This window comes from Convolutriloba macropyga, chromosome 1 (genome assembly GCF_964194025.1).
Source record: "Convolutriloba macropyga chromosome 1, txConMacr16.3, whole genome shotgun sequence".
NCBI classification, from domain to species: domain Eukaryota; kingdom Metazoa; phylum Xenacoelomorpha; order Acoela; family Convolutidae; genus Convolutriloba; species Convolutriloba macropyga.
In genome coordinates this window covers 17,300,772-17,315,138 of record NC_134468.1, presented here as the reverse complement: position 1 = coordinate 17,315,138, position 14,367 = coordinate 17,300,772, and the positions used below count along the sequence as shown (strand labels likewise).

Below are 14,367 nucleotides of genomic sequence, written 5' to 3'. Positions count from 1 at the left end.
AGCGTCTATCGTGGCTATTTTCTGGCTATTTTCCGGCTATGTTTGTTCACTTGCGGCTCGGGGTTTTACTGTCTTTCCTATTTTTTGATCGGATTTTGTTTTCTAAATCCAATCCCAGTCTTTTCCAACTCTAGTTTTTTTGTCGTTGCAATTTCTCTGAATTTTGTTTCAGAACTTTTTCTGCAATGTTTTTGACATTCAATGAATTTGAGTTGTATTGGGAAATTGTTGACACATTTTCATGATTTTGAAGTCAAACTGAAGGGATGATTTTGGTCAAGGGGAAACAGGAAGTGGAGCGAAAAAGCAATTTGTTTTCAGGCGTTAATTTTTTTCGCTCTTATTTTAAAGTAGAGAAAATAGTGTTTGAACAAAAATTTGTTCACATGCGGAACTTTGACAATATTTTTTCTTCTGTTTTTCGTTTTTTTATCTGATTGTTTTTTTAAATGGTTTTTCCAATGCATTCGTCCGTTCCTGGTCTTGTTTTTTGTTTAGCCAATAAAACTTCTTTGAATTGTTTCAGGTCTTGTCCTGCTGTTTTTTCGTCAAGATTTCACAATGACTACTTTAGTTCAAGGAGATAGGGCCACTTTAGTTCAAGGAGATTGACTACTTTAGTTCAAGTATGACTACTTTAGTTCAAGGAGATTGAGAACATCTAATGAAAGCACCAATAAGTTATACAGATTTTTAATCAAAATATAACATCTCAGCAATTAATTGAAAGAAGAGAAATCTGTTTTTTGATGTGTTCTTTTCTATCTTGTTCAGACTGGAGATAAACGAAGCTCACGCGGCTGTTTTTTGGCAATCTGCTAGCTATGTTGATGGTTTGGTAAAATGAAAAAAGCCTGTGATTGTTTTTGAAAATTTAACTTAATTTCATAAATTCCGGTCGATCTAGTGGCGATCTTAAAACTATCTTAAAACGGTCAGTTGACTGTTAAGCAAGCCATATGCGTTGCGCGAGCGTGAACGTGGCGACAACACGAACCAAACTTCAGGTGAATGCGAGAATTTCTATCCGTATAATGTGACGGGTGAATTTCATATCGCTCTTACTAAGCTACTTTTCATGCAATAAGTGTGATTTAGGGAAACAAGCGAGAAGGTGCAGACGAAAGAAAGTAACAAAGAGAAAGATCTTAGGAAACAGCAGAGAAGGAAAGAGAAGGAGTTGGAGAAGAAACAAAGGCGTGAGGCCGAAGAAGCAGCTCAAACTGGCGCCATGGATGCTAAGGTATTTGGCCTTGGATTTCAAAATCGAATTCATGGAAAACTTGTTATTAATGGATGCCCTAAATAAGTCTGTAATTATGTGAAATATGCAGCCTCGAACTTAACCATTTTCAAGCTCTACCAGACAAGTGTTGCAACTAATTTGGTAGATGAATTGGAAGTTTAAGGCAGCGGTCATACTCTTCGTTCTTGATTGAGACAAGTTTGCTGAGAATGAAGGCATGACTTTTTTTAGGAGAAACCCAAAATCTTTCCTAAAGAGAGTGAAGTGACGTATGACATGATGATGAAGAAGTTCAATGACGTCATATCGAACAGGGGAAAGAAGGGTACCGATAAATATGAGCAGATTGAGATTCTGACTGAGTTATTGGGAGTGACTGAGCTGAGTGGACTGGGTGAAGGCGTGGCCTGTAAAATCTACATCAGCCTTATCTCCTCTATCTTTGATCTCAACACTAACATATTCGAGTCAATGAAGATGAAACATTGGCTTCTGTAAGTCTTTGTTAAGCTTATCATTCCTTTGACCATTTCAAACCTCAATAATATCAAGTCAAAGCGCCTATGGAATTAAAAAGAAAGCTCGCATCTACACAAAATCAGTTGACGCATCAACTAGACGTTAAAAATTAGCGTGGTGGTGGGGGAAATTTCTCTTTTTCTTGGTCTTATTTTTCTGTTGTGTGTGTCTGTCATACAATTCTGTTTCATGATGAGCATCTATTGCATTTAGGGCACTTGAGCATTTGGAGAAGATATGCGATTTGGTTTGTAATAACATCTCGACACTAAAAGTGGACCCATCTTTCAAAGAGGAAGATGAACTTCTGAAGAAACCAACACCTGGCTCTGAGAAACCGGCAGCCCCCGCCGTTAACAAAGACGAGGGAAGTGCGGAGGGTGAGAATAAAGATAAGGAGGATAAGGTCAACGAAGGAGAGGATGCAGCGGAATCTGGAGTGTACAAGGTTAACGGCTGTGTTCTAACCATGATTAACAGACTGGCAACCGAGTTCACTAAGGTGCTCCAAGACTCTGACTGTCACTCAACTGATTACATCGACAAGTTAGTGTCCGTTTTTGTCATATAGCTGCGATGCAATAGATGAGCTATATTGCCATTGTCCAGTTTAATTGCTCTCAAACGAAGTTTGAAGCAGTTACATAAGTCCTATTTGGACTTCCTTTTTGAGGTTTTTCGTACCACCGACTTTTCGTCTAAAAGAGTTTTCGTCTTACCATTTGACTTGTTGTCCTCAGAAACGGCATAAGCAGGTGATGAGGAGGGCTGTAAATTGTTGACCAGTATTCAGCTTTACTAGTCGAGAATTTCACGAATAACTGAAGCTGCTGAAAAAATGTAAGATCGTTCCTCGCCTCACCTAACCCCCAACCCCCCACGCGCGACCTCCATTGAGAGCCCCACTTCTCTCTCCCTTCCCTCAATTAAGCGCCTCCCTCACTCCTAATGCACTCCCTTTTAATGCTCCTTTCCTCCCTCTCTCAGTTAAGCGTAAGTTGGCCTCCTTAAAAGTGCCAGCTAGCTAATGACAAAGCAAGCAACCGTTCGCCTATCGTATGAAAGCAAATCACCTGAAGTTAGTGGGTTATTTTTTTTCGACTCCAAGATAAGTTATAGTGTGCGAGAAAGATGGGCTACGAAACAAGCAGAACGAACGTGCGGATTTTTCAAAGCAGTGTTTTTGATGTAACTAAAAATTTTCTGCAACATAGCGTTTTTTTTGGAAATCCGCCCTTGTTAACTAATTTTTGAACTGTTCAAATTATAATAGGATTTTGAGGCGCAATTAAAAGCTATTTTTTACCACAAAGTTTTCCGGAATCCATTTCGCTGAGTCGTCTTTACAAAAAATGTCCGAGACAAACACTGGCATATAACAACAGTTCAAACAGATATTATGAGGCTATCTTAGAAAATTAAGAAGATGCATCTCAGGAAATTATCAAACAAAAATTGTAGTGACAGAAGATTCACCGACAAAATACAATTATTGACTTCATATCACCTACGGCAATTAACTAGACCGAAACACGACCCCATTATTGATTAATTCGGTGAGTTGTCAAGTTTCTAACACCAGGAAAGTTTCTAGTGACAGTGGAGTTTGCAACGTCATATAAGGGCCAAAACTCAACAGGATCTTTATTTCCTGCTGCTAGTTAGGTTCTGGCTGGTGACATTTTTTTATGCGATGGTTTTGTTTCTCGAAACTTGCCTTTCTTTCTCGTGTTTCCTGACTGCTGTTTAATGGCTGCCGTTACCGATTGAAACGGGTATTATTTAGGTGCTCTCCTTTTCACAATTCAAAGATTTTGAATTGTATTGGAGCCGTTTAAAAATTTTCCATGATTTTTGAAGTCAAATGGGAGGGGTGATTTCGATCATTCATGAACATGAAATTGAGCTATTTGTTGAGTCTAATCTATATATTAATTCTAACTCGAATTCTATACCACAATGTTTAAGCTCCTATCTTTACATGTTTTAGCGTCCCTTAAACATGCAGCCTAGCGTAATGCATGCGTTTTGAGACACGCTATTTTGCCATATATACGCTCCTAATTCGCTCATTTTCTGCACTCATAAAGCAGGCCGCATAGCCAAAACAAGCGAGCCAATTAGCCACTAACCAAAAATTAACCAAAAGTTTGATCATTGGAAAGGTCAATAGGCGTAAGCAATAGACATCGGTAGCGTAGATGATAAGGCCAATGAATCTTAAGCGAGGGTTAGTGGTTGGAGTCTAATTAGAGCGTAACGCATGTGTTTTGAGACGCGCTTTACAGCAATTTTTGTCCTAATCTGCGCTTGTTTTTGCGTCCTTTGAGCAAGCCGCATACGCAATTACGCACATTACGCCAGCCAAATAGCCAAAATAGCCAAATACCAGAAATTTGCTTATTAGAGAGGGTAATAGACGTAAACAATAGCCATCCGTAGCATAAGGGATAAGAGCACTGGCTCTTAAACGAGGGACGGGGGTTCGAGTTGGGCGGAAAAAGACGAATAGTTTCCTGGCCGACCAAATTGGGATGTTATCTTTATTTCGGTTCTTTTCGTTTGCTTTTGTCTTTTTTACCTGTTTTGCGCTCACTAATTATGCCGCACTGCTAAAACAGGCGAGCCAATAAATACATTGACCGAAAACGTATAAAGAGCAATTTACAAATGCATTAGGCATCGGTAGCGTCAGGGATAAGACCTATGGTAGTCAAGCGAGGGGCGTGGGTTCGCACCCAATTTACTGCTAAAAAAGTTATTCAGTTCTTGAGCCAAAAATAGGTAAATGTTTTATTCGATTCACTCTTGTCTTTCTTTTTTCTCTTTAAATCTTTATCTTTCACTGCTAAATTATATTCCTTTTAACCACAGATTCTATTAAATGGAGGTTGCTCTTGAGCGAAATGGTTAACAGGGCTCTTCTGGTCACATGCTTTATTTGTCCTTAGAGGTGCAGCCAAGCGCTTTGAGACCCGCCATATCTCCATTTTCAAGCTCGTTACCTGCACATGTGTTCCCGCTCATTAAACATGTCACATAAGTAGGCGATCCAATGAACGCATTGACAAAGTTCTGCTGCTATAGAAAGAGAAAGTCAATTGCACTACGCATCGGTAGCGTGAGGAATGAGACCTACGACTCTTAAGCGGGGGCATTGGTGCGCGACCGAGCTAGAGTCGAACATTGTTCCTTTTTTATTGGCCCAGAAATAATAGTTTTTCATCCACTTCTGTTTCTTTCTTCCTTTCCCCTTTTTTTTCAATTTTAGTGACATAGCACTATAAAAATTGATTAAGTTCCTAATTCTTGGATGTTTTAAAGCTCTTCAAACTTGCAGAGTAACGTACGTGCGTTTTGAGAAGCGTTATGCCGCCATTTAGAAGCTCATCATCTGAACAAGCCTGACCGCTTCTTAAACATGCGACACAGCAAAGCTAAAAATAAGTTGACCAAAAGGTTGCTGCTGCATGGGGCAATGTTTGCAAACAATAGGAATCGGTGTTGTAAGTGGTAAGACCTATGGCATTCAAGAGCGGCATTTTTGGAGAGACCAGGCTTGGGTATAAAAGATCCTAATTTCATTCAAGCCTCCTATTCTGTTAAATGATTTACTTGCATTGTTTTTGCGGGCCTGCTAGTTTTTAATTAGAATGATGAAACGTTGTTTCGACAGAAATCGTGTTCTTGGCAGTGTTTTTTAGTTCGTGTTTACTTTTCTAAAACACTTTTTCTCGAACCTGTTTGACATTCATAGTCATTGATAGGTCTCGTCTTTTGGTTGCTCAAGGAAAATGTTTAGTTTCGAATTCTGAAACTTGTCCGGTTTATATCAGTCCTGCGGTCTTTTTTCATGCATTTTTTTGCTTTACAATTTTTTTGTATGGCGCTTTCTATCTTTTGGTCCCCAAAACAGTATAAACAGATAAAGCAAAACTTGGAGGGCATGATGACTCAGCAGATCTCTTAGAGCCTTACAACCTACTACTATCTAAATATGCGATTTACCAAAAATGTTAGGGAAACATCATCACTGTGAAGGGCGGCTCTTAGAAGTTTGGCCCTCTCCCTCAGTCACTCCACACTCACTCCCCTATCCCCCACCAGCACTCCCCCGTCCACAGTCCTCCACCTGGCGATTTCAAACCGTTCCTCGTCCAGCACTCTCCCTCCTGCATCTCATTCCATCCCTAGCCTCCTACGCGTGACCCTCCCACTGAGACCCCACACCGCTCACCTTCCCCACAATGCCAGCCTCCCTAAGCCCCACCTGGCTACTACCGATGGCAACCGGTTGTTGGAGAGCAGTTCGCCCGATGTTAGTCACTTGTTTAAATTTGCGGTATCTTTCGTTCAATTTTTTTTTAGTTTGACACAAAAGAGCATTTTCACGTTGGACGTCTGACTAACCTCACAAACTGTTAACTAAATGAAATTTAGATTTCAATCAAAAACCTTGCAAAATGTAGGTGTATACGTTCCAGATAGAAAAAATGGGATAAACTTGTAAAGACTTGGCGCGTAAGATTTAGTTCAGTAATTTTTCGAGGGCTATTAGAGTAAATTCTAATTGGTATTAGTGTTCAGTTTTCTGTCATGTTTTTGAATTCTCAAGAAAAGTAGAACATTTAGAAAAGTTATTGACAATTAATATCGACTGTCAGTTTAAATCTTCGTGCTATTTTTCCTTTTTGTCAGCAGTCTCTTTTAGTTTTTTACACAATTTCTGTTTGACCTGATTTCGTTTCGTAAAAGAGACTTTTTCAGCGTTTTCAGACTTTTTCGAAATGTGGCTTTGTTGAACTAAAAAATACAATCTTGAGAAAAATTACTGATTGTGATGACAGTGGTCAACTTCTTACTTTAACTTGAAGAATTTTAAAACAATTGCTTCAATCAAGTTTGGTTTCTGCCGTTTTTTTTTCTGGGGGGCGGGAGGAGGAGTTATGCTCAACTGCTGCCAGTAAATGATTGTTGCAATAAATTGTTATTTGTTTGTGTTTGAATGTCGTCGACTTATTTCTGAATTTAATTGTACATTTCAGAATGGATTTGAGACATTTGTTTCTGGTCATTCAAATCTGCCTTTATTGCATCCCGAGCCTTTGCATTACGACTAATGCATTTCTCCGGAGGCGCTGCCTTATTGCATCGCAAATTAAGACTTTTAGTAAGAAAATGTTAATTTCAAAGCAATCTTTGATTTTGCCTTATGTTTTCTAAGAAATAACTATTTCAACGAAGTCGACTGAAGAATTAAATGTTTTGGTTTTGGCACAGGTAGTTCTTCATCCAGGGCATCTCTTTACTTACTTAGGCTTTGCAAACTAAAACTGAAGAAAGATTTGATTTTTTGCCTTATCAGTCCATTTTTTGTCTCTCCTGTTATTCGTCAGATTAAGCAGACAAGATTTGTTCCTCGATTTTTTCCCTTCATCTTTTTTCCCGTGAAATGAACAGTTCAACTTTGTAAACAGTTCAACTAAATGAGTATTACTAAGTGTGAGTATGGTTTGCTGTTTTCTGGCCAAAAGATTAATTAGATCGGTTTTTGAAAGAAGGATCAGGCTGATTTTGCTTTAAATATTTCATGTTTTGTGTATTTCATTTCTCAATCCTACTAATCTTTTTGTTATGTCTACGTAAATAAAAATTTGCAATGTTCATTCTATCCGTAATACAAAATTGCAAATGCTGTGCTTTTTGAATTTTTGAGAATTGATGTTGTTGAATTTACTATTACCTATGTGAGCAGTTTTATAAAGGCTTAGCATTTATCAACGTTTGGTATTTTGCTTCTTTTTATCGACAAGCTCGAGTTTCTAGAATCATTTTCCTGTGAGTATAGAAGATCAAGGACTTGTTTTAACTTTTTTTTTTTGAAAAGAATTGAGAATTTAAAGTCAGGACAGGTCAAATTTAATTGCACACTTTTTATTGAGCGGCAGGTCATGGATCCATACAAGTATTTTGTATTAGAGAGGGAGTTTTCTTTTCTCATGTGATCAACGAGATCTATTTCATATTTTTGAGGTAATTTTTAGGAATGATGTTTGGTAAGTTCTAGGTAGGGTAGTTCAAAGTTAAACAGAAAAATAGGCGTCAATGTGTCCGTTTTTTCGACGTTTTTTTTGTCGTTTTAGCAGTAGTCATTGAAGTTGTTCACGCTTGAAAAATTTCCGGAACAGAGTTTTACCTAGTTTTTGTACGCCTTCTGATGCAAAACGCCAATTTTCATTTCTAAGATTTTGCTATTGCTATTTTACTACTATGGGGCTGTTTTAATGAATATTCTTTTCTGTCGTCTAGCAAAGTTTTGTCATTTGATTTTAAAGAAGTTTTTATTGTTTTATTTTTTCAAACTATTATTGTTTTTGTTTGAGATATGCTGCTCAAGGCAATAAACTTTCTCCAAACTAATTGCTCTCAAACGAAGTTTTTAGCAATCATTGTTAGTAGTGTGGTTCTTTTTTTGCGATTTTTCGCATGAGCAATTTTTCGTCTGACCCCTTTATCTTATTGTCTTCAAAAACGAGATGCACACGCAAAGCGAGGGAACAATTCGCCCGACGTTAGTTAGTTATCGTTTAATGATTTTATCTTTTGGACCTTTTTTTATTAATTATAGCTGCCAAGCGTTAAGTTGATTGTGGCTATATTGTTATTCCTAGGGTTTTTTCAATCTAAATGTGGATTTTTTGGTGCGCTAGCTGTTTTATTATGTCACATATTTTTTCAATGACCGGAATAGACTGTTTAAGACCAGGTGTATTAGGATAGAAAATGGTGTCTGAAGTTGCTTCAAAGTCTTACACCAGGTTTAAAATTCGGAATTATAATCAATTGCGCTGGTTCAAATTTTTGATAGCATTACAGTTTGCTGGTTTTTAAACAGGACCTATTTTACCGAGACATAGTACTTGAAATTTTGAAATTACAGTCTTGAGATCTCCATGAAGTTTAAAAAATCAACAATGTTATATAAAAAAGCGTTAATCTTAATTTGTGTCTGTTAGCTCCTTGAATACAAGACATTTTTGTTTATCACGTAGAAATCACGTAGATTTTCACATAAATTTGATATTCTTTGGAACAAAATTTTCAACTGACTCCCGACACCTCACATCCTCTTTTCCGTGAAATGAACATTTTAATTCTATAAACAGTTCAACTAAATGAGTTGTTTTAATTGTCTGGCTTGCTATTTTCAGGCCAAAAAGATTAATTAGATCTGTTTTTTAAAGATGGATCAGTCTGATTTTACTTTGAAATTTTCATATTTTGCGTGTTTGATTTCTCAATAATACTAAGATTTTTTGTCTTGTCTGCGTAAATAACAATTTGCAATGTTCATTGTTTCCGTGGTACAAAATTGCAAATGCTGCACTTACTGAATTTGTGAGAAAAGATTGTTGAAATTACCATTGCCTATGTGAGCAGTATTGTAATGGGTAAGCATTTATCAAAGTTTGTTATTTTGCTTCTCTTTGTCGACAAACTTTGTCGAGTTTCAAGAACCATTTTCCTGTGAACATAGAAAATCAATTTAATTTCACACATTCTCAGCGGCCGATCATGGATCAATGCAAGTATTTTGTATTAGAGAGGGAGTTTTCGTTTCTTAAGTGGTCAACGAGTCCTTTTTAATAATTTTTTGAGGTCGAGTTTTTCAGTTTTTGCTCGGGCAGTTCAAATTTGAATAAAAACTTGCCCCGTTTCCTTCTTGGTACGTTTAGTGTGGGTTTTAGTGCGTTTTTTTTTACAGAAATTTTATACAGTACTTTTACCCATTCTGATTGAGAACGCTATTTTTCATTTCTGAAATTGAGCTATTGTTGTTTTACTGCTGTGGGCCTGTTTTAATAAAGTTTTTTAGCTGCCCTATAGCAAAGGTTTTTCATTGGTTTTAAAAGGAGGTCTCATTATGTTCTATTATTTGAACTAATGGTGTTTTGTTTTTTTTTCTCTACTTGAGAAATGCTGCTCACTACAGTAAACATTTTCCAAATTAGTTGCTCTCAAACGAATATTTTAGCAATTATTTTTAGTCTTGTAGTCTATTTTATGCAATTTTTCGCTTGATTAATTTTTCGTGTGTTTCTTTTAACTTCATATACTGAAAAGCGAGATAAACAGGTAAAGCGAGAGAGAAATTCACCCGACGGCTATAGTTTACTGATTTTTTTTTTACCTTTTTCACCTTGTTCTTGGTTATAGCTGCCAAGCGTTAGGCTGATTTTTGGCAAAATTGTAGAGCCTAGAGTTTTTACAATTTAGCTGTGGATTGTTTTTGGTCCGCTAGTTTTATTTTCTAAAATCTTTTCCTCGATGATCAGAATAGACTGTTTAAGAGCGAGGGTATTAGGTGAGAAAATGGGGGTCGGAAGTAGCTTTAAACTCTTAAACCAGATTTTAAGTTTGTTATATTATGAAATTAATCGCGATGGTTCAAATTTGTGCTAGGGTTAAGGTTTGCTGGCTTTTAAAAGAGGCCACGTTTGACGGAAGGACGAAATAATCGAAATTTTGCAATTAAAGTTTTGATGTCTCTGAAGTTGTTAAAAAATCAACAATGTTAAAAAACCGTTAATAGTCTTAATACGTTTATGTCGGCTTTTTGACTACAACGAAATTTTTCCACGTAGATTTTCTCGAAGTTTTGATGTTCTTTGGTACAAAATTTTCAACTGCAAATTTAAAGGAAGATTGATTAAAGGCACTTATACTCCCGACATTAAAACGTAAAACGTCTCTGCAGGAATTCTACAGGTTGCGCCCAGACTTCAAATTAGTTTGAGAGAACTTGCCTTTTCCTTCCTTTTCATTTTCCCTCATGACGAGGACTCTTTATCGGCAAACTTTAATTTCAAGAATCACTAACCTGTAAACATAGAAAATCAACGACTTGTTTTCACATTGTATGAAAAGAATTTACAGGTCAAATTTAATTTCACATCTTTTCAGCTGCCGATCATGGATCCATGCAAGTTTTTTGTATTTGAAAGGGAGTTTTCTTTTCTCATGTTCTAGAATTTTGAGCTTCATTCATCTTACTCCCTCAAACGCTTTATCCCCCCCCCCCCCAATGCTAGGATGACTAAGACCCAACTGGCTACTACCGAAACCAGCCAACCGCTCGCTGTTGGTTTGAGAGCACTTCGCCCGACGTTAGTCGGTTATGGTTTGCTGATATTACCTTTTGTTGCTCGTTCTCTGCAGGAACCCTGCAGATTACGTCCCGGCTTCAAATTAATTTGAGAAAACTTGCCACTTTCTTCCTTGTCATTTTGCCTCGAGACATGAGAGTTTTATTAAAATGGAATTGAAATCCTCAAATGTCTCAGTTTGCCCAGAACGTTCTTTCGTATTTATTGCGATGTAACCCTAAATATTTGCAACAGTTCTTTTGAGGGAAGTGATTGATTTGTTCCTCTGGATGTGTTCTAGGTTGCGGTATGAGCCGAGAGTGTACCAGCTGATAGTGAAATGTCAGAGCTATCTAGAGCAGAGTGGACATGAAGCAGAACAGCTCTGCAAGTGCTACCTCGCCAGACTCGAACTCCTCTACTACAAGGTTGCCATTATTCTTCCTATTTTAAGATATTATTTGAAGTTGATACTACGAGTTTTTCAAGTAAATTTTTGTTTTATTCTTTGCTGTATTCAAAAAGTCATTCATATCTCTAATTAGCTATTTCTACGGTTACATGAGAGCATGTGTTAGTTACATACAAACTAAAGAGTGTAAGAAACAAAAAATAACTATGTCGACAACGTTTGTTGGGTTTGATGCTAACGACATAAGTTTTCCTTTTCAGCTTCTAAGAGTTCATTAATTAGTCTCGCGGTTTCACTCACAAATCGGGTAGACGATGTTTATCACGGTAGTCGAGATAAATGATTCGTCTATACTGATAATTACGAGATAATTGATTTATTTGATTGCAGTTCGATCCGTCAAGTGTGAGCAGTGGAGAGAGTGGGGATACTCTGGGGGCTGTACCACTGACACCCTCGGCAAACGGAGTTGCTGGAAAGGAGCCTGGTGGACAGAACTCAGCACAGGTGGTGGATAAGCTGTGCAAGTTCATTTACACCAACGACAAGACCAACTGGATCAGAACCAGAGCAGTCCTATGCCAAATATTTCATCTCGCTTTGCATGACAGGTGAGAACGTGTGCTGGAGTGGTTTTGCTTCCTGTAAAATAATCGCCATTTGCGTTTCTGATTTAAAAAATGCGCATTCAGAAATTGATTTTGTGTAGCTTTCTAAGGGATGACGCCAGCTAGTATTAAAAATTGTTGTGTTCCTAGAATGTGAAAGAGTTTAAGAGTTTTTGGTATAATTTAAAGAGCCGTTGGAAGGTTGTCTTCTGAAAAATTTGGCTTTGGAATAAAAATAAGTAGGTACTGCTTTCAGGGTTCCCAGACTGTCAACGTTCGAGGAAGAAATATTATTTCACGATGAAAAATATGAATGAGTTTGTCACAATGAGGAATTGTTTTCAGGTGGTTTCAAGCGCGTGATCTAATGCTAATGAGTCACTTGCAGGAGTCGATACAGTTCGCAGACGTGGAGACTCAAATTCTGTACAACAGGACTCTAGTGCAGCTGGGACTGTGTGCATTCAGACATGGAAACATCCGAGTGGCACACGATGCCCTCTTGGACATTCAAAGCAGTGGCCGAAAGAAAGAACTGCTCGCTCAGGTTATTGCAAATTCAGTATTTGTATTTATTAGCCCCTTTCAGGCTGCAACGCGTTAGTGTTCTTTAGAAGCATATTTGCAATGCTTGTTTTTTTAATAGCCGCACAGCGATAGCTGGGGCTATTATTGGCCTTATGTTGGTTTTTTACAACTCGAAGAGGAGTATCGGTTTTCTGAAGGTTTTTTTTACCGGAAGTACTATTCGATCAGACGGCGTTTTGTCCTAAAAGCGAAAGAGAGTAAAAATGCCGTGTTGACTAACTTTTTCTGAGCGAGAGAAGTTTTTTGATGATGCGCTTCGATCAGTGAATGACTTTTCGACTTAGAAAAGTGCTTTTTGTCAGAACTCCTCATATAGATAGCCATTTTTAGCCGTTTTGCGTTCAATTGGCCCAGTTTTTTTCCGCTTATAATTTAGTTTTTGTAGAAATATTATTAAATAGAAGCTGTATTAAAATGTGAAGCTCTGAGATTGATACCAAAGTGTTTTTGAGAGTCTAATAATGTGTTTTCCCAATTTCGTAATTCGTTTCTGGCTTTTTAAAATAATTTCTTCATTTTTGGATCTTAAAGCGGTTTTTTGATTATAAATTTTCAAAAAATTAGAGCATATGGCAATTTATTTTTGACATTACGTGCATTTATTGCCTCTTTATAACGTGAAGCATTTTTGAATTTAGAATTGTGCACCTGGTTGACCGATTTTGGCAGTTTTTTAATTGCTCTCAAACGAGGTTTGTAGCAATTATATTAGTCCTGTCGGTCTTTTTTATGCGATTTTTCGCTTGACCGATTTTTCGTCTGACTTTTGACTTTTCGTCCTCAAAAATGGGATAAACAGGTAGCGCCCAGCGGGCATTAAGTGCTCTTAGAGCCTGTCAGCTCTGTTTCAGCTCCAACTGTTGGAGACTTCTACTTATGGTGTGAAGGGCGGTTCTTAGAGGTTGAAGACACCCCCACTGTTGACCCCCCCACTATTGTCCCCCACCCCCACCCCCCAACGCGCTGTTGCGCCCCCACCCCAGTGTTGCTTCACCCCTCCCCCCATCAGCCCCCGGTGCACCCCAACCCCCCGTGACTAGCTACTGACGAACAACCGCTTGTTAAAAACGCAAATTTATACTATTTTGCAATTTTTTTTCAAGCTTTTTGAAAATTTTTGACAGTTTTTTGTTTTTATCGGCCCTAGGCGTCAAGGAACCTCCTTTAGGTTTTAATAATAGGATACTGCATAGTTTCTAGTGGCAATGGAATGGTTTCAACATTTTAACATCACGAATTTTAGCATTTTTTTTGACAAAACGTGCAATTTTCAAATTTTTTGACCTTTTTCCTTATTTAGGTCTTTCCAGACCCAGTGGCCAGGAAACATCCTCAGGGGTTCGATAATCAGTTACTGACAAATTTTTATTGGCCATGGAATAGTTTTTCAACTTCTTAATGTCACAAATTTTTGCAATTTTTTTTTTAAAATTTGCAATTTTTTCAAGTTTTTTGAAAATTCTTGTGATTTTGTAGAGTTCTCCGGCCTCAAGAGCCTAAGAACCGCCTTTAGGGTTTGACAATAGGCGACAGCATAATTTCTGTATGTAATGGAATGTTTTTCAGGATTTTAGTATCAAAAATTGAAGCAATTTTTAAAATATTGCAATTCTTTCAAGCTATTTGAAATTGTTTGTCGTTTTTTAAGTTTTTTTCGGCCTCAAAAGCCAAAAAAAACTCATCCAGGGTTTGTCGATAGGTTACTGTATAGTTTCTAGATGTAATGGATTGCCTTTCTAGATGTAACGTCAAAGCTTGCATTTTTCAATTTTTTGACATTTATAGTCATTATTCAGATTTTTTGAGTCTCAAGGGTCAGAAAACCTCTGCTACGTTTTTTTATAATTA

The 14,367-nt window shown here is 37.5% G+C and overlaps 1 protein-coding gene across 1 annotated transcript in view; it reads left to right on the top strand.

Moving 5' to 3' along the window:
- LOC142335829 (eukaryotic translation initiation factor 3 subunit C-like) overlaps positions 1–14,367 on the top strand; it is a 137,829-nt gene that overhangs the window by 116,941 nt on the left and 6,521 nt on the right. The window contains exons 6-11 of the mRNA XM_075384160.1: positions 1,099–1,243; positions 1,478–1,740; positions 1,979–2,311; positions 11,213–11,339; positions 11,714–11,934; positions 12,277–12,478. Coding sequence (XP_075240275.1) covers positions 1,099–1,243; positions 1,478–1,740; positions 1,979–2,311; positions 11,213–11,339; positions 11,714–11,934; positions 12,277–12,478 — 1,291 coding nt within the window. The remainder of the gene's footprint in view (positions 1–1,098; positions 1,244–1,477; positions 1,741–1,978; positions 2,312–11,212; positions 11,340–11,713; positions 11,935–12,276; positions 12,479–14,367) is intronic.